The sequence below is a fragment of the Sceloporus occidentalis genome, unplaced genomic scaffold (assembly GCF_023333645.1).
Source record: "Sceloporus occidentalis isolate IW3139 unplaced genomic scaffold, rSceOcc1.0.p SCAF_7, whole genome shotgun sequence".
Lineage (NCBI taxonomy): Eukaryota > Metazoa > Chordata > Lepidosauria > Squamata > Phrynosomatidae > Sceloporus > Sceloporus occidentalis.
In genome coordinates, this window is record NW_028316987.1 from 38,181,387 (window position 1) to 38,208,550 (window position 27,164).

A 27,164-nucleotide genomic window follows, 5' to 3' on the forward strand; every position below is an offset into this window, starting at 1 on the left:
AATCAAGGGTTAAAGGGATGTATCTGGGTTAAAGAAAAAACCTCAGGCCATCATAAGAAAAGAACCTTGTGGTCACTGTGACAGTAAGTTTGCATGTTATCCCACAAAAGCAGTTTAAAAAGCTTTGATATAGTAGTGAGTTCAGGCATGTGAGGGAGAAAAGTAGAGTGCAAGGCTAATCCAGAAATTATGGTCATTAGACCAAGACAGTTCCACCTGAACTGAAGCCACTGTGTTTATACTGTGTTTTTAGTCATGTCTCTCATTCTCACTACCTAGATGCTCTCTTCAAAGTGAACATGTGAAAAAGAAAGTAGGGTTGGATACACAGGGCCTGGCAAAGTTACTTGTTTGGATTTCAATTCCCAGAACCCCCCAGGTAGAATGTCTGTGCCAGCTGCAGAATTTTGGGTGTTGTAGTCCCCCATGCTACTGAAAGGAAGAGAAGTGTCAGGAATGCGGTGGCTCAGAAGTTAAGATGCAGATTCTGATGATTGCAAAGTTGGCAGATTGGCAATTTGAGACCCAGGCACCGTGTGACAGAATGAGATCCTCTCACTAGTCCCAGCTTCTGGCAACCTAGCAGTTTGAATGCATGTAAAAGTGCAAGTAGATAAATAGGTACCACTTCAGTGGGAAGTTAAAAGCCTTCTGTGCAGTCATGCTGACTGCATGATCACAGTGTTGTCTTTGATAATGTTGGCTTTTCGGTTTAGTTACAGAGATGAGCACCACTCCCTACAGTTGGTCATGAGTTGACAACCTTTACTTTTTTTTAGTCCAACATTAATTTTTCCGGCCTTTCTGCCTAGGCTGGCCACACTCACTCAGTATCTTCATTTGTGTGGTGGAGGGAGCTTTGGACCTGGAATAGTTCAGCAGAAAAGTCTGAAGGAGAATTCTACTACACTTGAATGGAATGCCTTTATAGGCCTCTGTGACTGGCAACCTCAAAGAGGGCAACTATGGACAAGTATGGCTCAGGTTGTCCTTAACATGTGAAAGAGTTCATAGTCAATCTTGAGGACCAAGACTAGAGAAGATCACAGAGGCTGAAGACATTTGCAAAATAAAATACTGATTACCATAAAGTAGAATGGGTTATTGCTAATTTGTACAGTTTATATAAGTGAGCTAACTACATGCTATAATAATTTGTCTCTTTATAAAATTTATTTGTCCCAGTCTACCTGATTAATTGGCAAGGTATTTTTAATGGATCTTAGCAGAAACAGTATGCTATTCCTTTCTGTTTCAACTTGTGAGTTCCATTACTGAACATAAAGCCCACTGTGGTTTCTTCCCTCAGTCCTTAGCATCCATTAGGAATGCAAAATTCTGTGATTAACTTGAGAGGTAGATAAGTGCACTTTCCAATATTCTTGGCAAGAGTGAAAATGTAATGTAATGTGGCTGGAAATAGTAATTTTAGTGAAATAGGGAATACATTACCAGTGCACAAATGACTAGAAATATGGTGGTGGGATATCAAGGAACTATCGTTTTTATTGTATGAGATGGACTACATTGAAGTACTACTGCCTTTCAGTGAATAAATGAAGGCATTGGGACGTTAGATGTAAATAGCATGTGTCACATTATAAATGGAAAAGTTTTGTGGTTAGACCCAGACTAATTTATTCATATTTCAGTCCTAATAATAATAATAATAATAATAATCGTTTATTTCTATTTCCTGCCTACGGATCGCTTACAACAATAAAAATGGAACACTAATTTCCATATATAAAATACATCTTAAAATCAAGGCAGCACATTAAAATCCATATATCAACATATCATTCACTTACTCATTTACTGGGATGTCCCTTCAGTTTTATAAAAGATCAGGGGGATAACCCTGCCGGAAAAGGTCCGTTTTAATCGCTTTCTTAAAAGCTTCTAGAGTAGTAATCAGTTGGATCTCTACTAGTAAAGCATCCCACAGTTTAGGGGCCATTACAGTGAATGCTTTGTGGGAAGTTGACAATAATCTGGTATTTGGATAATCCAAAAGATTCTTCCCAGATATTCTGAGACTGCGGGGCGGATTATGTAAGGAGAGGCGTTCCCTCAAGTAACTCAGGCCCAAGCCATATAGGGCTTTAAAGGTTATGACTAACACTGTTAAAATCAGTATGAAAGGTAGCTGATTTCAGGAGGAACCACATGCAACTAACTTTGTCTGAATACAACCCTTTCCTTCAGAACAAGGTAAAAGTGGAAATCTTTTAAGGGCTAAAAAAGGGGAGTTGCATTCTGTTAAAAAAAAAAAAAAGATCCCAGCAAAAAGGACAACTTCTAGAGCAGCTAAAACAACTCCAAAGAAACATAGAATCCAGGGTAAAGGCTAACTAGTTAAAGCCAACTGAGTTATCAAATAAGTTGGAAATTTTCTAACAAAAAATTATTGACTTCACTTGGAATTTCAGCATTAAAATAATTCCAGAAATAAATTTCTAATTTATTAATTACTTAAATTAGAGACAGTACTAAAGACCTAGGAACATTTACATTTTTCAGCTGTTGTTTTACCTAGTTCTCTCTGATTTTTGCAAAACAGAAGAATTACAATGTTAAGGTCACAGTATCCAAACCTGTTATTTATTTTATGATCAGCATATCATCGTTTAAGTAATTCCAAGATTAAAAGATTGTAAATGAGCAAATAATAAGGAGAGCTTGGAAGGGGGTGGTTTTCTTAATATCTAGATAGTCCTTCTCTGTTCTCTAGCAGTCAGTACATAAGAGGTTCCTCATCTGTCCCAGGAAAACTGAATTTTGAATCTTTAAACCCTGGGAATATTGGTTGTATCTATGTGGGAACCAGTAAACTAAAGAAATGGCAGGGGTAAGGCAGGGAAAGCAAGATGAGCATTTTTGGTTAGTTGGGTGAATGAGAAATAGGGTTTTCAAAAATTCAAGCAACTAATTCCTTTTTCCCCAAGCTCAGAACAGGAACAAGCACTTAGGTAAATGGGTGGGAGTAAAAAAATATATGGCCTTTTCAACTTCATTCTGATAAAGCTTTTCGTGCAGGCATTAAACTTCAATTTAGATTTAATATAAATGTAATAGTTAACATTTCCCCCCTTCTGATATAAATTGAATTGAATTTGGATTTTTTAAAAAGCTTATTAATGATGAATTATATGCATTAATCCTCTTGTAATAACTTTCCTATCACCGTATAAAACATTTCAGTACAAAGAGTGAATACAAATGGAAGGAACTGATTCACTACTCATTATCTCTTCATCTGTAGGTTTTTCACTTGCTGATTCATGGCTGATAGTTGAGCTACACAATTATTTGTGTTAATCTGTTGCATAATAATTTTATGGTGTACTTCATTCTGGATTGTACATAGTATTTCTTGGCCTATTTAATTCCCCTACGTGATAAAACCCCCTTGTATTCAGAAAACTGGCATGAAAGTATGAAGTCTCACCAGTCAATTGAATGATAAGAGTGTTGGTCTTAAACCATGGAGATCCAGACTCAGATCCCTACGCATCCATAGAAACACTCTGGGTGATCTTGATTCACTCATATACTCTGTGCCTAATAGACCACATGGGGTTCTGGAAGAACCACATTCACTACTTTGAGCTCCTTAGATGGAATGGTGGACTATAATGGTACTAAATAGCCCAATCTTTGTGTCTGGGAGCTGTAGTTGGTCCAGAATGCTATGTCAGTGTTGTTAACTGGGAGTGGAGAGGGGGACCTGCAACACCCTTGAAGAAGCAATAGCGCTGTTGCTAGTGCTGAGCTTGTAAAAACTGCTCACAATTTGCGCTCTCATTAATCTAAAGCCTTTTAATGACCTTAATGGTTTAAATCTCCAACACTGTTCATGATTTGTGTTGTTTTAACCAATTGCATTCATTCGTTAATTATGTTTGATTTGCTGCTCATTGTAATCTAGTTTAATGTGAAGTCAAAGGCTTTCATAGCCGGCATCCATAGTTTTTTGTGGGTTTTTCGGGCTATGTGGCCATGTTCTAGAAGAGTTTATTCCTGATGTTTCACTGGCATCTGTGGCTGGAATCTTCAGAGAATCTAGTTTAATGACTGGTTGATTTGGATTGGTTAAAACAGCTATTACAGTGTGTCCGATTCATATGCGGATGCGTTTTACTTGGCTTCCAGCATATGCTGGAAGCTGCACCGGAAGGAAGGAAGCCATTCACTGGAAGAAAACAATGGCACGCGCTCCTGTAGCGTGCACCCCATGTGCCACTGCCCCACCTCCGGGGGCACTAGCCCCATTCATTTGAATGGGGCTTGAACATCCACATTTTTTCCCTTATGTGGGAGGGGGGTCTGGAACGGCTCCCCAGCGTAAGGGAAGGGATGACTGTAATCTTCTTTCTTAAAAATGCTGGTTTTTGAAAGATTTGTCACTTTTTTATTCTGCTGTAACTTAGGGAAGGTGGTGGTTTTGAGCTTTTTAAAGGAAAGGCCGATGTGAAATGAGTCATCCGACAGATAGCCGAAAGCTACGAGGCAGTTTTATGGCTGACTGGGGATTTGAACCCAGAATTTTCTCATCCAAGTTCAACTAAACTACACAGGTTTTAATTATATGAAAACTCAGTGGATTTTTGAAAGCTCCCTATAGCTGTTTCATACATGGACATCACTTATCGTGACTGAGTGATCAATGTTTATACCTGCAACTTTGCACACTGTTGATTTATAAACAACAGCGTAGCAATGCATAACACATGTGTATGTGGATGCTTGGTATTGCATGTGACTGATAGAACTGTTAATGGGTGTTTTTTTTAACTAGGTGCTTTTTGTTTCAGGTTGCCTCATTGTTTGATTTGTGGTGGTTCAGGAAATAATGTGATTTCCCATTTTATTACCAGAGGTTTCCTTCCTTGGTTTATGATTACAGCTGGTGCATTGCTTTGCTGCAATGAAGTAACAGCAATATCTGGAGGGCAAATGCTCCCTTTGTAAGAAACCTGTGCCTACCTTTCTTTCATACTATAAATTTTAAACAGGCCCCCAAAACACCCACAAAAACTGCTCACGATTTCTAAGATTTCTGGAATTCTGTTAGATAGCTGCTGTTCTCTTAATATATTTGTGGAAGAATGAGTCATACCACTAAACTTGTTAAATAGAGGCAAAGGAAAATGTAATTTAACTTTCAGGTGGAAATAACTTTATATTACTGGAGGTTTTACAAGAGTGGACTACTTTTGGAAGAGTTTTATTCACAGCAGTGTGACCATGAAGGGCCACAGTTCAGCACCTCTGTGAAGGGCAACAGTGTTAATCTGTAGCAAGAAAAAATGAAAAAGTGTCCAGTGGTACTTTAAAGATCAATACATTTATTATGACATAAAATATTGTTCTCTGAAGCTTAATACATTTCTGAAAACATAATACATTTTTTATCCTTAAGAATCCTGAGGATTCTTTGGCATTCCTGTTTAATATTTTGGGGGGAAACATCAATGTTAACTTAATCTACCTTTTCGTTTGCTTAGTGCAGAATTGGGAATGATGTGGCCCTCCAGATATTGTTGGATGCAGCTCCCCGCCAATGCTGGGAGCTGCAATCCAACACTTGCAGAATTCTCACCTCTGGTCTAGAGTGTGTTGATAAGTGTGCTACAACAGTTTTCTCCTCCACTCTGGGTGGTGATTACTAGGCTATTTTGCTTTGGTCCCTTTTGTGTCTTTGCTCTTAATTTTCCACTTTCTCCCTTAGAATCATCTCATGAAAGCTCTGCCTCAAAATCATCTATGGGTTGTCTGCATGGGCCAAAAGTCTTGCATCATCTAGTTCAGATGATACAGGACAAACCCCTGGGGCCACAATTGGGCCTGATCCTGGTAGATCAAACATGGATACAGTGGATCTGGACTGATCCTGGGGTAAACAGTTGTTGCACCAGGGTATTATAACCCCTGGTTTGCTGTGTAATTCTCTGAAAACTCTGCAGCAAACCCCAGCTGTTTACATGGCTCCCGCCCATTCCTTACCTTGCTGTGCACCGCTCTGACTGAGAAGCCCCCATTACCATTGTGATGCAGAAATGGGGTACCTGACCATGTGGGTGCAGTGAGGCACCCTGCTTTCTTGTCAGACGCAGTGAGGGTGGGTCTTCTTAGTTGGAGCAATGGCACAGCAAGGTAAGGAATGTGCACCTATCCCAGTCCTGGGTCAGTGTGGGAATGGGTGTGTAAACACCCACCCATCCTTGCACTGGGTCAGTACATTAATACGGCTTAGAAAGATCCTATAGCAAGCATCGCGGTGATGCCCCACTCTTCCTCACACTTTGTGCCTAGAGGCAGGTGTGTGTGTGTGTGCGTGCGTGTGTGTGTGATAGAGTTTCCCAATGCAGTTTTAAAGCCTTCTCTTCCCATCAAAGAAACACCTCGTTTAACTCCACTTCTTTCCTTTCTCAATCCGATTTTAAAACCTTCTCTTCCCATCAAAGAAACGCCCCATTTAATTCCACGTCTTTCCCTTCCCAATTCAGTTGTAAAGCCTTCTCTAACAGCACAAAGGAAGTGGTATTAGGTGGTCCGGAGAAGGAGAAGGAGGGACGGAAGAGGTGTTTCCCCCGTTCCATCCTTTGTTATAGCCTATATAAGTTTTACTCTCAACTTATCCATGGGTCATATCAAAATCCATGCTTTTTACCCCGGAACCTTCCCTCGACTTATACATGAGGTCAATTTGTATATGAGTATATATGGTGGATGGAAACTCTTCTCAGAAATTAGTCACATAAAAGGGCAAAGTATATGAAATGTGATTTCTCTTTTCCCACAATCCATGAGTTAGTATGGACCATTCAGGCTGGGAAGTCTTTGCACACAGACTTCTATGTATGCATCCTCTGGAAAAAGCAAACCCATACCAATCCATGTTGATTCCTTTTGGAAGGACTTGTGAAACTCTGTAACCAGGGAGCATGATGCTTACTAAACAAATTATCTGAGAAAAAGAAGTGTTTCTTGAACAATAGAAGGAATAGTAGTGGGGAGATGTCTTTTTTGCCAGCTCTATGGGTAACCAAACCATCTATGGTCAAATTAAAGTTTAAGGGAGGACTTCTTAGTGCAATTGTTGCTACAAGTTGGGGCTTGATGTGGCATGAGGAGCGATAAATTTTACCGTAGGGATTTGAGGGTTTTGTTGTTGTTTCTCTTGTCTTGGTTTTGTGCCCAGATAATATGAAGGAACAGAGTAAAGCTGAGCCAAGGAAGGTTTGCACAAAATGGTTTTTAATTTGTTTGTATATAGAGAGCGAAAGGGAGGAAACTGTGCTGATAGTAGCAGTGCAGCCAGTTGGGTCTCCCATGTCAGACAGGTTTTACAGAGAAGCCAATCTACATGTGCCAAACAACTACTGGGCAGAAGCAGTATTAGTGAGGGGTGACACTGACAGAGGGTTTCTCAGAGACAACAGCAGTCGCGCCATAGCAAACAGTACTGTGCAGAAGGAGGCACGATAAACTTCTTTTGAATGTATTTTATCATGAAAACCCCATGCAAACACACACAGAAAAGAGAGGTGCCTGTTACAATAGTACCTAGCTATTTTAATCAGTAAAAGATGACATCACAAGGTTCACTACAGTTTCCCCAAATTAAGGATGGAAGTAATGTTCAAAAATGTTTGAAAAATGATTTTAAAGGTGTTTCTCAAGTATTGGGAAGCTCTGACCAAAATACTCCTGCACTGACGAGAATGTTTGCAAGTTCAGGCTGTGTTCTGTACAAAACCTGCATGTGTTTTTTCTGCACAGGAAAAAACATGCCCAGGAGTATGGTTTTCTGGACAGAAAGTGCTGATTCCCGAACAAAATATCACTACTGTGAATTCTGCACAAAATAAGTCTTGAACTGCACAATTTCTGAAGACTCTTTGTGTAGTGGGAGGAAAATTGCTAAAATTATCCATTGCTTCCTTTGAGATTGAAATTAATGAATTATATCCTTACACAAAATACAGGAAGGCAAAACCTTCCTGTCTGTCTGTCTGTCTGTCTGTGTTTGTTTGTTTGTTGTGGCATTGGAGCTCACAGACATAGAGGGCTAAATGTCTCACCAAATTACAGTTCTCAGAATTCCATACCAGTAAGCCTTGGTAGTTAAAGTAGTGTCAAGCTGGATTATTTCTGCAGTGTGGATACAACCTATGATGCCAAGTGTAATAAATGAACAACTACAGATTTTAATTAATGCTTTATTTATTACAGTTGCTTCATGGAGATGGTGAATGTACTTTTAAAAAATGAATGTGGAACTGTAACTAGGGGAACATATATTATAGATACAACTCCTTTTTCCAGAGTATGGTATCCTCTTGAGTACATGATGTTGTGTAACTCACACTGTTTCTATTAAGCTTTACAGTATGTCATTATATTTAATGGGACTTGAGCATACACGGATTTTGTTATACATGGGGGATCTTGGAACCAAACCCCAGCGTATAACAAGGCTCAACTGTATATGTATATCTTAAATTCCTTCTCATGGAAGATAAAACAGTACATAATTTGGATTTGCTTAGCCTATGGTCAATTAACTTGCCATTCTTGCAGTGGCCATTGGCTTGCTCTAAATCAAATTCAGATTTGAGTTACTGGAGTATCATAATTGCTATTTCCTTGTGGAGAGATTTATACGTTCCTTTGATAATGCATGGATGGTACCAAAAGAAATATGCCACATACCCTACCTAGCAAGCCGGGGTGCAGCTATTGGGCTGGGTAGCTTCACTGGAGTCCATCAATCTCATTCACATGTTATTGGAGCAAAATGTGTTCAGGCACATGAAAAACCAATTATGTCACTCCAGGACATTTTTTAAACTATGAGCCAAATAAAAAATGTGTAGCTGCCTGGGGTGGTCATGGTTTAAATTTCAACAGGAAAATGTGTACAGTTAATTTCAAGTCATGTAAAAAGTTGCTGGTGTAAGAAAGAGCTTGTGATAATCAAGAAAGTAAAGTGAGTAATGCAGCCTCAGAATCCACAGATCCTGGTCAGTCTCACGTCTCTCTGCCAAAGACACCCCCACTGGTATTTTCTCAGCAGTGTTCGCCATGAATAACTTTCTTTACTAGAACCTGAGGATCCCTTTCCTGGCAAGTCATGATAAGTTGTCAGGGTTATGCTAAGGTTGGTGTGATGCCAGAAAATGTTCAGTGTGCTTTAATAGGGAAAAGTTACATGATACATTTGTGTCTGAAGATATCAGCCCAGAAGCTACTGTGGTCGTGAGTGTGAAAAGGTTCCTTGAAGCTATCAAGGTTTCTGCAAATAACAAGTAAATGCCCAGGGACAAAATTGTTAAAACCTGAGAAGAGAGAAATGTTATATGGAGATTTATTATGGGATGAGACATCACTTCCATATTCACCTCAACAAAGTTCTTGAGAAGTATGGGTTGTGAATTTTGTATAAAGAAATTAATGAAAACATGGACCTCAAGCCAGCCCCATCTGCTGTATGCCTATTGAATCAATGGGATTTACATATATGTTGGCATAACCATTCAGTAGTTGATTCAATGGATCTATTCTAGTTGAGACTAGAAAATGGATTTAGGTCAAGGTGGGAATTCTGTGGGCTCCAGATGTTGTTGGACTGCAAGTACCAGCAGCACTAGCCAGCACAGTCTATGATGAAGAATGCTGGGAACTGCAGTTCAGCAACATCTGGATTCTTACCCCTGTATTTGGCTATGCTCTGTTTCGCCTTCCATATACAATCCAGGCATACATTTGGGTTTGTGCCTATCTCTTGTTCTTATTTTCTTTTAAAATGACATTTCTCACTCCAAACAATAGAGCTTTCTTGGGAGATCTGGATTCTTCTTGTGTAAAGCTTGAATACAACACTCTTCCATAGTAGTGCTGTCAAATGCAGAGTTTCTAGAGTTTATTCCTAATCTATGGCGGGTTATAGACCGCCGCTTTGAGGCGGTCTGCCGCCGCTGCCATTTGCTCCGTAAGGGAGCCGTCGCAGCCACACTGCGCGGCTCCCTTACGGAGCAAAAAAGAAGCTCCAAAATGGAGCTTCTTTCTGCGGCGCCTCTGTGACGTCACGAGGTGCCAGGGGCGCATTCGCGACGTCACAGGCGCTGCGACACGTTCGGACGGCGCCATATTGTGGAACGGCCATGTGGAACGGCCGGTGCCATATTGTATGGACAGAGTCCATATTAGACCCAGGGGCGTCTAGAAGAGACGCCCCTTTTTTAAAATGGGACGTCCTGCGGACGTCCCAAGTGCCGGTTTGTAACCGGCCTATATGAGTTTGTGAGTGTTGCTAGTTGTGACTGTTAAGAAACAAAGCATGTGCACAAACACAGAAAATATGCAACTGTTGTAGTGTTTTATACTATGGACATAAATAATCATCATATACTAACATATTTCTATTTGCATTTTTAAGAAGCACTATGACACTCCAGTAATGAGCCTGGTTTATGGTACTCTATTTGTATATCATCATTTAGTGAATTTAAATCTTTTAATCTAGATTGTATAGAATTTGATCTATATATAACATTTGATATATTTTGTCTAGTTATGGGGAAATTTGCACTGTAAAAACGATACAGTTTGACACCACTTTCACTGCCTTGGCTCCATCCTTCAGAATCCTGGGATTTGTAGTTTTGTGAGGCACCAACACTTATTTGGCTGAGTAGCCAAAGAAGTCCCAGGTTTCCATAGAATGGTGCTACAGCAAGTAAATTGGTGTCAAACTACAGTTATTTTCCCAGTATAGATGGCACCCTGTGTTTGTGAATTTGGAACGGCAGAAGTCCTTGTTCACCATTTTTCATATGCCCTCTTTATCAGCCAGTTAGATGATATTGGTAACCCAGTTTTAGAATTACAGACTAGAATATAGAATTAGAAGTAAAATACCTTTCAGATGAATCCAATGGTTATATCACTGAATGGGTGGCTGTCTTTGATTTCCTCTAGAGTGAAAATCTGTAATGAATTACTAGAGAAAAAGAAATTTGGTTCACCATAAAGGATATTTTTCTTGTGTTTATGTAAGTTCTGTTGATAACTTAAGAGAGCCAGCTTGGTATGGTGGTTTTCCTGTTGGACTATGACTCTGGAGACCCAGAGTCAGCCATGGAAACTTACTGGGTGACCTTGGCCAAATCACACTCTCTCAGCCTCTAAGGAAAATCAAGGCAAAACCCTTCTGAACAAATCATGTCAAGAAAATCCTGTGATAGTGTCACTTGAAGCAACTTGAAGGCACACAACAAATTGGTGGTTTAACCTTTCTTGGTCTTGTCTTTTGGATGGGTACATATTAAAAGAAATTTGATTGTTACACACTTGCCTGTTGTAGGATATTGTGATATTTATAGCATAGCCCATAAAACTGTGATGATTTCATTCCATATATCTTATCTTGCTTTCTGCTGGTGGATATTTTTTTTTCTCTCCTAGTGATATATTTCCATCAGTCCTAGCTGGTTCATGGTGCATGCCTCAAATACTTGGAGCCTTGGTCTATTGTTACACTATCAAGTTTGTCCCTTCTGTACAGTAAAGGACACCTTAAAAATAGTCAGTCTAATAAGGCCAATTCTTCTCCAGTTAGGAGTTCTAGAATGATAACAGGCTTCAGTGCTGCAAAATATTTAGTGCTCCATGAAAGAAATGGAAACTAAGTGGACAGAATGAAATGTTCCCTTTTAAAAATTCTGGACAGTCTTATCTTAAAAGGCTTACTTGGATAATTTGTTAGTGGCGGGTGAGTAGCTTCTAGTGAGTCCGGGAAACCAGGTGATCAAGCTGAGTGAAGCATGAATAAGGGGAAAGAGATAGATGATGATGATGATGATGTGTGCCTGTATTAAGTAGTGTCCCTTTCATATTATACAAGCACTATGATTCCACTTAATTGTCATGATTCCAATACTATGGAATCCTGGGTCTGCAGTAGGGAATTGCAGCCAGAGAGCAATAGTGCTTCATTAAACTACATATCCCAAGGTTTTCAGGAACCATGGCAATTCAAGTGGAACCGTAGAGTCATGTATGTGTAGCGTGAAAGGGCCCTAGGTATTGTTCTGAGAGATGAAAAACCCAGGGCCCTGCCCTCAAAGCTTGCAATCCAATTAAAAGGAAGTAATAAAGTGACTATGGAATTAGCAGTTTGTGGCATTAATTTTATCAGGTAATAAAGCAATGTGCTATTAGAGAAGCACACAAAAAGAGAACCACCTGATCTGAGAGCTGCTGTTCCAAGGCATTCCCAGTTGCTTTTAAGAGGACAGTAACATAATTGTAAGAGGGCAGCATAATTGTGTGTATTTATTTGTAAATGTATTTGTATCCCACTCTTTAGTGCTTAAAAGATGTCACAAGGAGAGTCACAACTTTAAAAGCATCAAGGCAAAATGTAGGAGTGGATAAAATTTTAAAAAACTGAGAAAGAAATAACTTGTGAGAATGTAAAATAGGTCAAAAGCCTGGTAGAATAAAACAGTTTTAATTAAAAGTGCCTAAGGGTGTTTGCAGACAAAAGGCTCCCGTTATTCACAATTAAAAGGTATTCTGCAGCTATCCATCTTTCTTCTTTAACACATTTTATTTCTAAAAGAAAAGACTGAAGAAAGAAATGGGAGAAATTTGAAGGCAGTGTTTTGTAGACTTCCTAGAAACTTCCATTAATGGAGAAGTGCAACTTGTCTGGAAGCACCCTAAAAGTCCACAGTGAGGTGACTATTGAATGAGGTGAGTGTCTTGAGGGGGGGAACCAGAATCTGGTTGCCACAACCAACCATCCTAGGCTGCATCTGAACTGCCAAAATAATCCAGGTTGATTCCACTTTAACTGCCATGGCTCAGTCTATGGAATTCTGCGAATTGTAGTTTGCAATGGCACCAGAGCTCTCTAATGTAGAGGGCTAAACGTCCCACAAAACTGCAATTCCCAGAATTCCATATCACTGAGCCATGGCAGTTAAAGTGGTTTCAAACTGAATAATTTCTACTATGTGGATGCAGCCCCAGCAAATGCTATCTTTTCCAATGGTGACATGCAGAGGAAAGTCTCTGATGGGTGGCCAGGCTGATATAGGAGGAGAAGGCTCTTTAGTTATTGTGGTATTGTTCTGTGTGTTTTTAAAAGAAAGAATCAAGTGAGAACAGTATTAACAAAGTATAAAAGGGAGGTATAAAATCCATAGAAAAGTGTTGAAACTACCTGAATATTCTGATAAGGGTAATGTCTGGCTGATGGGAAATAAGGTAACTGATTACGGTGAATGACGTTTCTTGGAGGGTGTGTGTGTGTGTGTGTGTATATATATCTCCAACCTCCCCTCCTAATCTCTACTTAACATTAGTTTAAATTTCCTTCTCCCTTGGCACACTTTACCCCATTTTTCACCCACAATCCCAGCCTTCAATGGCAGGTTACAAACCGCCATTAGGGACGTCCTAAGGATGTCCCAGTTTGAAAAAGGGGTGTCTCTTCTAGACGCCCTTTTCCCTATCATGGACTCAGTCCGTACAAAATGGCGGTGCCCTGTTCATATGGGCGCCGCCATTTTGACGTAGCGGACGCTCTGCGTCCGCATGTGGCACACCAGAAGTGACGCCGCGAGTGCGCCCTTTGGCACTCGTGGTGCTCTTCCAGGGCCTGAGAAGGAGCGCGATTTCCACGCTCCTTCTCTGCAGCGTCTGGGAGCCGCACCGTTTAAAGGCTGTGGTTCCCGGACGCTGCAAGCAGAGGCGGAACCAGACCGCTGCTTCTCAGTGGTCTGTAACGCACCATCATCAACCTTCAAGATTTATGGAAGAATTTCTATAGAAATATTTTTTTAAAGGGTTCTTTCTCACTACATAATTGGAGGGCTGCAATTCCACTTTAATTGCCATGGCAATGTCCCATGGAATCCTAGGATTTGCAGTGGAAGGAGGATTGCAGAGAATTCTCAGCTAGAGAGCTCTAGGGCTGCACCAAACTGTAAATCCCAGGATTCTCCAGAATGCAGCCATGGCAGCTAAAAGGGAATAATAGTGCTATACAGTCGGCCCTCCTTATCCACGGATTTTTTATCCACTGATTCAAGCATCCATGGCTTGAAATTATTCCAAAAAAGTATACATTCCACCTAGCAAACTTTGATTTTTCCATTTTATATAAGGGACACCATTTTGCTATGCCATTGTATATAATGGGACTTGAGGATCCACGGATTTTGTTATCCACAGGGGATCCTAGACAAACTCCAGTGAATAATAAGGGCCCACTGTACTATAATTGTGTAGTGTGAAAAGGGCAGAAAAAACTGGGATTGTCCCAGTTCCCCACAATTCTATTGATAGAAGCAACTCCATCAACATAACAACTTCATTGGATTATGACCTGTAGTTGGAAATCGGTCATCTCTGAGTATTAAATATCAGCTGAGAAAAGGTCCTGGTCCATAAGCCAAATATCTTGATGGGTGCACTATGAACGGTGTAGGCGAGTCCTTGAAATGCCTTGAAATGAAACGTCTACCAGTTGTCTTGGCTCATTTTATTGTGTTACTGATATCAAAGAGTCTTGTATCACCTTAAATACTAACAATTGTAGCATAAGCTTTCGTGGACAAGTGTGCTTCATCAGATCGGTGCAGGATAATCCTTAGCTGGCAGATGTGTTGGTGCTGAGGGCAACACTGTAAAGTATTTAGTAACACTGCAGACTAAAATGGTGAAAATAATCCCACAAAACAGAATTTACAGATTTCATTAACCTGTAGAAAACCACTGAAGGAGGTCACTGGGAGCATCCAGTAGAATACTTTACAGTAAAGGGGAAACCATGTGCTTGAATCGCAGCTGACAGATACTCAACTCCTTTTCTAAAAACTTCCCCTGACTGAGATTTCATGAGTCCCTGAAGTAACCTTTTTCATGGGTCAATTTTTCTTACAGTTGCACTATTTGATCATGTTTACTTCGGCCAGCAATTAGCTTCGGGTTTCATGGTAACCCACTCGCTAGTTCATTTTTACCTTTTCAGAAACTATGAACTAGTTTCACACGGCGGCTGCTCTCTTGCCGGCTGCTGGCTCTGCCCCACGAAGGCAAGGCTGCCTGCATTCATACAGATGACTTCTGCAGAGTGCATTAGTGAAATTGCTTCACTCCATTGCTTCTACCATTTTAATTGAGGCTGGCCTCTCTCCCTTTTGGATTATCCTCTCCTTCCTTTTCCCTACAGTTCTCTGAGCTTTTGCACATGAAGGAAAAAGTCTATGTGCCTCTGTGTGTGTGAGTGAGAGAGAGAGGTTGGCCAGCCTTGTATTGAAAGATGACTTTTTCCTCTGTTGTCAGTTTTCTTGCCTGTCAGCAAAGCGGCTGGTAAGTGGAAGAACATGAGAAGGGGAGGGCATTTGTGGGTGTGTGTTGCAAAAATTGAGAGAGAGAGAGAGATTGAGATTCAGCACTGGAAGGAATGAGGGCTGCCTTTCATAGCAGAGAGCGAGAAAGAAGCAAATAGCAAGGCAGATAATTGGGAGTTGTACATCTGCCAATACTTTTGGGCCTCCCATTCAGACATCTTAATTGTCAACCAGGGTTTTCTACTCCACCCTCCCTTGCAGTGATAAAAGATAAATCAAGCTGATATCACTCCTTGTATCTTTACTGTGTTTTCTAAAAAATAATAAAAAATAAATAAAATCGGTGGCTGGATTCAATCTGGAGATCAGCCTCTAATCCCTTCCATCACTCTGAGGAGCATGGCATGCCATCACTACTACCCCCAGCGTACACCTGGAATTCTTGCTGGTTGCACATGCTCTTTCTAATCAAAGTGTGGAACAAGGGGTTGGAGCATTTAGACACTGAAAAAAATGTTTGCTGCTTTTGGTCAGCGTTAAAAAACAACAACCTCACAACCAACCGTGAAGAGTGTGCATGTTTCTGGGGACGTATTCATTTTCTCTAAGCTTTAACCAAGTGCACACGTAGAGCTATGGAGTCTCCGACGAAGGAAATAGAAGAATTTGAGAGCAACTCTTTGAAGTACCTGCAGCCGGAACAGATAGAGAAAATATGGCTTCGTCTCAGAGGACTGTAAGTAAAAAATTATTACTTTATTTTCTGTTCTCCCACTCTCTCCCTCCTCTACCTTCTGTGATATTGTTTTAGACTTCAGGTTTTTTCCATGTACTTTTTAGTACAATCCAATGTCCTTCACACCTGCTTACTGTATTGTATGTCCAGTAACTTCCAGTCACTCCAAAGGATAAAACAAGCCCAATATTTTACCTGCAGTACAAGAAAATTGCATGTTACAGTGAAAAAAGTCATTTACAATGGCATATTTCAATGATGCTTCAATACACAATTGTGAAGGAAAACCAGACACACTTGTCATATAAAACACAAGAATATGCACAGTTTCTGTTTACTTGTTTGCTTGTGTTTGCTTGTACATTCTTCTCCCCCACCTACCTGAGCATCTCAGAAACATATGGAGAAAGAGTGTCAAAATCCACATTTAATGGCAGGAAGTTCAAAGACAGTTTGCATAATGTTTGTGTTCATGATTCTGTTTGTATTGGTTCACTTCCACTTTTCAAGGGAGTACAGTTTGTGCCATACAGAAGGTAGTGCATGAAAGGGAAAGGCTGAGGTACCGGGTTTGTTGTTTCATGACTGGATTGCTTGTTTCTCTCTGATGTTTGTGTGTGTGTAGGGGGGTGAGGGTGCCTCTGTGTGTGTGTGTGTGTGTGTGTGTGTGTGTGTATGTGTGTGTATGACAAGGAATTATTAGAAATGCTAAATCTCTTTAATGCACGTACAGTACTTGCTTTATTCCGTTTCTGATCAAGCCTAAAAAGACCGTTAGCATGTTAAGCTGCATCTGTCCAGATGTTCAGAACATAATGTCTCTCCCTCCTCCCTTCATCTTAATGTAGCAGAATGTGATTTCAGTGGGGATATGCTGCTTATGAGAAGAATACATAGCAAAAAGTAACTTGACCCCCTCTCTTTCCAAACACCTTTCAAGAAAGCAAACATAAATGTTAAGCAATCTTTCATCCTTTTGGGGATATGTTTTAACTTGATGATAAGACATTTTATTTAAAATGCTGAATTGATTTTGAAAGCCTTGTAATTACTTAAGATCAGAATGAATTTACAACTTTCTGAAGATCCAGAAAGTCTATTTTGTAAAGAAATGCAATCAAGCAAAATAACTGGTTTCGCATAGCAATTCCAAACAGGACAGTTCTTTAAAACAAAACAAAAAAAGACTTGATTTTAAAACATCTAAATATTGTCTGTGATTGTCTTAAACAAGTTCTACTAATTCAGAATATCATTGGTGAAATGCCTATGCATCTTCTTAGTCAACAATATCCTAACAATCTACAATATATCCTGGCTGTGAAAGTTCACTACTGAACTTGTGCATTTGGGTTTTAATTTGTTTTTATTAGTTCTTTGTAAGAGTGCTTTTATTGATAGTGTTTTTATAACTTTGAGATGTTTTGGTCAAAGACTGTAAATAAACATACATACATACATACATACAACTACTGACCTGATTCTTCCTGGACAAATAGCTAATTTGAAGGGTCCAGGTTCTATCTAACATAATGGTTTCTCACAGAATGATAAAGCATTCAGAATTCCTTCTGAGCTAATAGTGCTCTTTAGATGCAATCACAAGTGAAATTGTAACTTTCGTAGCATTATGATATCTTTCTACTGGAAGTTGCATGTTTTAGATTTTGATGACCCAGTATTTGAGTTGTGGACGTAACTATTTGCAAACACGGAGTGCACTGCACAGGGTCAGTTCTGTACTATGAATATTTCACAGTGGATCTCTTAATTTTCTTTCCTTTTTAAATCTCCCATGTGCAAACAAAAGCATCCTGTTATTTTTAAACAAACAGCTACCCTTACATAAAGACACGCAGTAGAAAAGTTCAAGCAACATTTTCCAGAAAAGTACACAGTTCTGTACAAATACATGTAATATATTCACCCACTGGCAGAATAGGGATCATTTCATCATCATATTATTTCTCTGGAGAGTAATTCCTTAGGAAGGCAAACAGAACACATTGGCAAAGGAATATTAGCTTAGCAGTAGTACTGTAGAAGGAATGGTTGCTACTGCACAAATCAGAACTGTTTTAATAGTGTTTACATTCACATGGAAAGGATTGCCCCTGTATTAATACTGGTTTTGCCAATACACTGGGCTACCAGACGAACTCTGCATTTTGCCACAAGCTGATGTATTTGTATGCTTTTTAATTTTCAGACTGGGCTGGGGAAAAACACACACAAAGAATCTCAGATTTTCAAGACCTATTAAAAAGGAAGTGGCCAAGACACCAAAAGGTGGATGTGCAGAGATGCACACATGCAGTGAGGGTTTTTATGGCCCTCTTTCCCATGGCAGCCCATTATGTACAGTTCCTCTTGAAGTTCAGAGATTTATTTTTTTTAAAGTCAAAAGGTTGCAACTGAAAAGCAACTTCAGCAACCCTGACCTTGCCAATGGGTGTGCTTTCTGTTCTCCAAGGACTCGTGGGCTTTTGCCCAGTATTTATATTGCTCTTTATAGTTCTGTTATGGGAGTCTTCTTCTCATACAGTCAGCCAATTGTAGACCCCTAGCCATGTAGACAGGGCCAATTGCTTGAGTCTTCCCTGCAGGATTGACAACTGGCCATCCATGAGGATGGTATGGGCAGTTGAGGGATTGGGGAGAGGCTGCACAATTAGCTTTGCCCTTGTGCTTGTGGGTTTATAAATGCTTCACAATCATCAAATGGAATGGTCTGGAAACCATGTCCTATGAGGAACGACTTAGGGACCTGGGTACGTTTAGCCTGGAGAAGAGAAGATTAGGAGGTGATATGATAGCCTTGTTTAAATATTTGAAGGGATGTCATATTGAGGAGGGAACAAGCTTATTTTCTGCTGTTCCAGAGAACAGGACCTGGAACAATGGATGCAAGCTACATTTCACCTCAACATTAGGAGGAACTTTCTGGCAGTAAGCGCTGTTTAACAGTGGAACACACTCTCTTGGAGAGGGTTGGAATCTCCTTCCTTGGAGGTCTTTAAACAGAGGCTGGATGGCCATCTGTCGGGTATACTTTGATTGAGAGTTCTTGCATGGCAGGGGGTTGGACTGGATGGCCCTTGTGGTCTCTTTCAACTGGACCTCCCATCATAGAAACACAAGCTTCCCTATACAGAGTCAGGCTATTGGTCCATCTAGAACAACATTGTACATACATTGTCATTATATTTGAAAATAACTCATTATTATTACTAGTAATACATTATGCTTGTTACTACCTCATTACTTTTGGGGGAACATCTTGAGATTGACAACAGGTTGGCCTAATGCTTGAAGTCTGCTCAAAAGCTATTCATGCACACATAGGTAAACTACATTATCTAGAAGTTACACATTATTGTACTTCAAAGCAGTTATAGAGGCAGGCAGATTACCAAGTAATTGGAAGTAGTAGAGCATCACTTGAACATGGGTTGAATGTAATCATTCTCTAATTGCAGAAATGAATGCCTGGAAGGAGCCCCTGATGTTGTTCAGCCCAGTTCCCTTAAAGGCATGAGTTGCTCTGTCCCAAGCCATTTATGTACAGCCTCATTCTGCTATCAAACCTCTCATCATCATTACTGGGCACAAACTGAGTGCAGGAAGCAAAAGCAGTGCCATAGCCAGTTGTGCCTGAAGCACAAGAGCAAAATGAGTCAGGCATTCTCAGTTGGCTCAAGCAATAAACCATTTAAAAAAGTGAGCAAGCACAGATTCTCTTTTTATACCACATTTGTTTAATGAAGAACTTCTGGTGGGCAACATTTGTTCAAAATTTGTAGATCTCCTTTCTGTCAATGGGCTGTGGATGAGTACTTTAAATTTGTTGTAATTAAAAAATCTGTTTCTGAAGTTCTGTTCCTATCTAGCACTGAATTTAGTTCAGAAGTACCTAAGGAGCTTATCACATGAACTTCAAAACTATCTCAAGCATCCCGGGCTGCAGCCAGGAAGCAGGGTGAAGGCAGGAATTATCGCATGTGAAATTGCCACCTAGTCTCTGCCTGCCATCAGCCTGGGTCCCAATCGCACTCCACCAATACTTTTTCAAAGTTGGTAGATTTCCGGCTTCTAAAATGTGCTGGTGGGGTGCGGCTGGGACCTGGGCTGATGGTGGGCAGCGATTAGGTGGTGATTTAGAATGTGATAATCCCCACCTCTATCTCGCATCCTGGCTGCAGTCCAGGATGCTTGAGACGGTTTTAAAGTTCATGTGATAAGTTCCTTTAAATTAGTTGGGTGTGTGACGTCTTGTGTCTCCATATCTATAGTTGTAGGATCCTGGGTATGGGCAGGTTTGGCAAAATAACCAATTGCAGTATCCATTAGGAACAAAGGAAGCTGTTTTACACAAAATCCAACCATTGGTTCATCTAGTTTAGTATCACTACATCAAGGATAGAAATCCTGTGGCCTAAGAGCCACATGTGGCCCCGGTGGCTGTTTTTGTAGCCTTTGTTCACCTTCCAGACCCTGCAGAAGTTCTGTGGCCGGGGGTGGCAAAAAGTACAATGTTCAGTTCTGCATTAAAATAAGCCATAGAACCTCCTTGGACTTTGTTCCAGTCAGAGGTGTACTTCTGGTTTTGTTGGGAAGAGGCTGGTGTGGCCCATCATGAGTCTAGGTGTGTGATAACTGGCCTCCACCTCTGGATCTTCCCCACCCCTTATCTGCAGTGATTGGCAGTGGCTTTCTAGACTTTCAGTCAGGTATCATTCTCAGCCCTACCAGGATGGAGATGCTGACCAAGGTGCTAAAGATACCACTCTAGGGTAAAGCTACTGGGGTTAGGGGGATGAGAATACCCCCTAATAAGTATTCTTTGCCCTAATGAAATTTTCTATCAATCTCCAAATTTCTACCATTGCAGAGAATGGGACAATGCAAATTGCTCACACTTAGAATTCTTGTATTTGCTGTGCTTGCAATTTCTTGCCAACTTTACCTTTCCTTTGCATGCCTTGACTGAATTTCTAAATGCCCAACTAAAGTTTTAAGTAACTGGAATGCTAGAAATTTGGGGGGTGAGGAGAAAATTTCATGTTATGGGTTCATTCGTATTTGGAAAGCAGATCCTATGTAAAATAAAAAGCTCTTTACAACTAAGGCGGGTTACAAACCGCCCTCAAGTGGGTGGTCTGCCGCCGCCACCATTAGCTGCAGCGGGAAGCCCCAGCGGCCAGACCGCGAGGCTTCCGGCCACAGCGAAAAAGGAGCGCCGAAATGGCGCTCCTTTCTGGCCCCCAGAAGTGGTGCCGCGAAGCGCGAGGTGCGCACACGTGGCGTCACTTCCGGCGCGCCACGTCTGGATGCACAGCGTCCACGACGTAACAATGGCAGCACCCATGTGAATGGGCGCTGCCATTAAGGACTCCCTCCACACGTGTTGGGAACGAGGCCGGTTAAGAAGGGGCAACCCTTCCGAACCCTAGGACACACAGAGCGCGTCCTAAATGGTGGTATGTAACTCACCTAAGCCTCCTTCCCAAGCTATGGATATCAAAAGACTGCTGTCACACGGACTTGAGTGATTTACTGTTCATCTACAGACTATTTTCTCTTTAATTTTACACAGTAAGTGTTTAGAGATTGCTTCAACTCCCCACTTTTGGCTGATAGGTATAATATTACCATGATAACTGACTGTTCCTTCCTGAAAATTAACATAATGTTATGAAATTTCAGCAGTGCCAGAACAAAAGTGTCTTGTGAGAAATCTGTTATCCATCTAAAGTTCCAAAGCATCTTATTTTGCAAAGCATCCATTCACCTTACAGTTCTATATAATCATGATGTACAAACATTTTATCACTCCTCCAAATGCATATTTATTAGATTTCTGTGTACAATGAGAACATTTGATGGTACACTGGAAAACAATGACATGGTTTTAAACACCTCAAGGCTCCTACATCTTAGGCTATCACTTCAGACTGCCTTTTTATAGTACAAGTGCTGCATTGGTTTAATACTGATAATATTCTTATTTTTCCTGTTAGTATTTGCAAGGTACGATCGCAAAATTTTACTGGCAAGGAAGAAAAATCTACTGGTTAAAATCTGATTTACAACAGATGTAAATTTAAAATGATCTAATTGTTCTGGTTTTCTGGTCTCTTGTAAAATACTTTGACTTAAAAAAATCCTTTCGGTGACTGGTAGGAGATGATAATTTGTTAGTTTATCATTTATATCCTATCCCTATATGATGTCCAAGTCAGGTAACAACATCAAAATCAAGAAATATACAAAATGTACTGGAGTTTTATTTTATTTTTAAAAATTAACTTAAAGAAGGAGAAACAAATGTCAGCCTTTGCTAATTCAAATTTATTGTCAGCTAGTTGATTCAAAAATGCAAAACAAAGCAACACAACTTCCCCAACAGAAAAGGCAGTAAGAGAACAGAAGTCAAAACCTCACTTCTTGGCCTGTTAGAAAAGGCCACGGGAGAGGTATGTGGGGCCAGATGGGTGTGCTTCTCTAGCAGGGTGTTCTTGATTTTACACTTGTTAAAACCTGATCCATCAGCTAGGTGCCATCAGGTGTTAGACCACACTGTTTAAAGTTGTGAAAAACATACTGCTGTGTGTATACACAAACTTGACTTCTTCAAATCTGAATGTGCTGCTATCCTTCTCAAGAGCTCATGTCTTGGCTAGTGTGCATCTTAGCTTGCCTAGTGGCCCTATAAAAGGATGCAGTCTGACTTGCTTTCTCCCCAAGCGTGGATGGGCATCTTTCCTGGGCTGAACTTTGGAAAGTTTGTGCACATCCGCCAAAACTGTTAAAATAAAGTTGCCTCCCAAGCAAGATAAAAAAACCCAACAATTTTCCACCAGTGTGTGATATACCATAAAATACCTTCGTATATATAATTTCAAAATAAAGTGCTCTTTCACACTTGCAAGTTCATAACTTCATCTCTGGGTCACTAAGTACTTGATCATTTCTGGCCATGTGTGCAAAATAACTTACGCCTGAAAGCGTGGTCTAACTCAGGGGTTTCTGAACTAGAGTGTCCGGACCTCCAGGGGTGCAAGATGGAATTTCAGGGTGTGTGACAAAGAGTGGTTTGTGTCCTTGAGTGACGAGTCTCAAATCATCACTCAGCCAGGTCCCAGTGTGCCTTGAGAAGTGGTAATAGGTAGTTGTGTTGCATATATTGTAGTCCCATTGTTTATTTAATGAAAAGGAGATAATTATACAATTTACAATAGTTTACATTTTTTTCTGAATAAATTAGACACAATACTCCCAGTTACGTCTTTTGGTGGGGTCTGTACTTAACCAACTGCACATTTGTTTCCAAAGAGAATACTCTCATCAGGACTGACAGACTTACAAAGCCGTAAAAGTGGTGGTTTCTAGATCATGCTGAGTACATATTCACAGTTCCTCAATTGCTGCTCATTATAGAGAGGAAGCCAGAAAACTACTTATTCTCTGAACAGGAGGAAGGCTTATAGTTCACACCTTTCATATCTGGGATTCTCAAATCTTACTTTGGACTTGAGATACTCCTTAATCGCTTCTCAAAACAGCAGGCAGAAAATGTATTCTGGTGCTTCAGTGCCTTTCTGCAATCAACAGTTTAGAGTTTGGTGGATGCTGAGTAAGATACAGTGTAGATCTGCAGGCAAACAGAAGCATCTAGTTTAATTATCAAGTACTTGGGGGTGAAAAATCCCCCAGTTCCTAAGATCTGCACAGAGTTACTTTTAAATGGACTTCATTGCAGCAAGTGGCCGCCTACATGCTCCTCAGAGGATAAGGAATAAAATATAGTAGGAGCAGAGCACTGCTGTAGGAAATATTTTGAGCTGGATGTGAGTTTCTGAGGATGTGATAGAGATAAAAGGAATACATGTGTTTTCATGGGTCTGCCATTTGCTATTGTGCACAGATGCAGGTACTGGAGCATGTAGGCTAAAGTGGGAAGGAGAAAGCACCATTTGCTACTACTATGCTCCTCTTTCCTGCTAGTCTGTTCAGCACCACCGGTTTAGGAATCCAGAGTTAATACCAGAGTGAATCAAAATAGCTCAAAACAAGATTCCTTCATCTTATCAGGGTGGGCAACTATGCCAGCCATACACTTCATCTGGCAGACCAAATTAATCTGTTACCAGTGAGCTAGATGTAGCATCACATCAGTTATGGCTCCTGCTTTGGCAAACATTTGCCTGTTTTTATGAAGTTGAGGGGAATGAGGCAAATCACCATGTTTGGAGCAGTTTTAAGATATGTATAGTGATTTGGAGTGGTATTTTACTCACTCCTGATTTAATGGTTCTGTGGCAGTATGTCGCTTCCAATATTAAGTTATTGCACTCCTCATATTTGTTCTTGACAATAGTTGACTTACTGTGGCCCAGTACAGACCGCCAGGACGTGATGTCTTGGTGGCGATAGTAGGGCTCGGCAGTGCGCACCAAACAGATGCTGCCAAGCCCTACGACGTGTGGCCGGTGCCATCACAGTGCCACCCCACCCACTCGGGGGGCGTGTGCATGATGTGTGGGCATCACATGTCATGCACAGGAAGCACATCATGCACAGCAAGCAATGCAGCCCTTACGACATCCCAAAAAGGATCAATGTTTCCATACGGTTTGGTTGCTGCGACAATGCTACGGACCAAAAGTGGGTGCCTACAGACTGCCCTTTTTAGGCGGTCTGTACTGTCCCTATATTTCTCTAGTAATTTCCATTTGGTGGTTACACATTTCTCCCTTTCCACCCATCCATTGCTTACTCCTTTAGTTGAATATTTTTAAAATAGGTGAAAACACATTTTTTGAATGTGAAGACAAGAATTCTGGACTGATACAATTCTTCACAGTTCAGAACTTATTCTGTGCAAAATTTGCATATGGTTGTTTTAGTCCTTTTATGCGCACGAAATAGCCTTTTCTGTGCAGATTTTCTATTTCCTACACAGAAAATGCTTTTTCTCCACAAAACAACTCCATGGGAATTTTGCGCAGAAAAAGTCCCCAATTAAAGTATTTTCTGCACAAGAAACAGCAGTTTGTGTTCAGAAAATATGGAAATAATATTTTATTTGTGGAAAAAGCTGCATCCTATGCCAAATAAATGCTGAAGTTGGGGAGTTATTTTGTGCAAAATTTCCACATGGTTGATTTGAATAGAAAGCAGCCCTTTCTGCACAGAAAATAATATTTCTGCACAGAATACTATTTTCTGCACATAGTATTTTATTCTACAGTATTTTATGTGCAGCAAAGGCAGTTTCCTGCATAGAAAAATGCTGTTTTCTGTGGGAAACAACCACATGCAAATGTTGTGCAAAATGAATCCTAAATTATGAAGAGTATTTAAAAACTGTATAGTTTTCAAAGACTCTTTTGCAGCTGAAAGAACATTGCAAAAATTACTGATTGCTTCTTTTGAGAATAAAGTTGGTGAAGAATTACCTCTCTAGTTCTTTTCCCTACCCAGCAATAATTGGGTCTCTTCACACTACACAAATGATTGCACTATCACCACCATGATTCAATGGTGTGGAATCCTGGGATTTGCAGTTTAGGGAGATATAATTAGAATTTTCACCCAGAGAGTTCTACAAGCCACAAGCCCCAGGATTCAGTGACAGCCAAGTGGAATCATAGTGCTGTAACTGTGTAGTGTGGAAGGGCTCCAAGTAACACCTTTCAGACTTGAAGACCAATCTGTTCTACTGGCTGGACTGTAACCAATCATTTGGATGTTGGTGGAGTACAAATAAGGCATAGCTTATTGATTGCAAACCTGGTTCTAATGGCTCAGAAACAGTCCTGCCAGTTTTACAGGTGGTTACACAAGGCTTATGGTCCTTGCTGGTAGAATCCTTGCTTAATTTGATCTTTCTATCAATATATAACTTGGAACCCCTTCTCCCATTGTTAAAGTTTGACATGAGAAAAGTATTAATAAGGCATTGACTAAACTAAACCCAGCCCCATCTCCTCAACATTTGATGAGAAAGAGGAGGAGCAGAGGGAATTTCTTGAATACCCTTGAGACAGAGGCTGTATCCACACTGCAGCAATAATCTGGTTTGATACTACTTTAACTGCCATGGCTCAATGCCATGGGATTCTGAGAATTGTAGTTTGCTGTGGCACCAGAGCTCAGAGCAGTTAAAATGGTGTCAAACCAGATAATTGCTGCAGTGTGGATGCCAACAGACCCTTTTAGAAAGTTAATACCATTTAAGAATTAGTGTGCACGCATTCCTCTTTTGACTTTTTTGGTCAGTTACATAAAGTTCTTTCTTCTGTGGTAGGTCGGTAGTAGTAATGCTTTTCCTGCATCAGTTTAACACAGCCCATACAGTAACCATCCCCTCCATTTGATATTGTATTGATAATACAATATTTAACCAATATTGACTGACCTCCTGCCCAGCAGAGAAGGAAAAATAAAAGCCTTAATCTTCCTTCCAGTCTGTGGGATCAGATGCTAAATTGCTTGATTCATAATGACTTCTGCTCTATTTCTAATACAGTCTCCAGTAGAGTTGAAAAGGAAATTGCAAATTGAATGCATTCTATTTCCTGTAATGTATTTTAGTACCTTCTCCGAGTTTATGATCCCTTCTTTCTTGCAAAGGCGAAAAAACCCTAAAGAACAAGAATATAGATACTTGTAGCTCCTCAAATATTGCCAGTTAAAGTCAGAGATGCTACAAGGTTCCTTTAGATGCCTGAATAAAGCCCTTCTGAAAGATTTCCTCTGGTTGACTCTGTTTTATGTATTGATTTTAATTTATTTATTTATCAAAGGAAGAACTCGTATCGCTGTTCAAGTTATTCACTGCAAAAACCTATTTAGGATCTGTAGGAGCTTCACAATCACTTTGCTTCCTTAAAGCAAAACATATCAGAAATATTAGCACTCTCGGTGTCCTCTTTTTCAGTTATTTGTCTTGACTTGAGGAGGCAGAGAACTTCCTGAGACGTTAACTCTACACACAGTGGGCCTTGTCCCTTAGGTATTTTATCTGGCACCAGGGACCGAAGGTTTTC

At 40.4% G+C, this 27,164-nt stretch overlaps 1 protein-coding gene across 5 annotated transcripts in view; it reads left to right on the forward strand.

Annotated features, from left to right (window-relative positions):
* Positions 1–27,164, forward strand: part of PDE1C (phosphodiesterase 1C) — a 280,396-nt gene that overhangs the window by 86,409 nt on the left and 166,823 nt on the right. Inside the window, exon 1 of one of the 5 annotated variants that reach the window (XM_089532637.1) lies at positions 15,377–16,110. The exons of the other annotated variants lie outside the window; for them this stretch is intronic. Within the exon in view, the coding sequence (XP_089388763.1) occupies positions 16,010–16,110 (101 nt within the window). The 5' untranslated portion in view covers positions 15,377–16,009. Of the gene's footprint in view, positions 1–15,376; positions 16,111–27,164 lie in introns of those variants that run through there. 5 annotated transcript variants of the gene reach the window in all.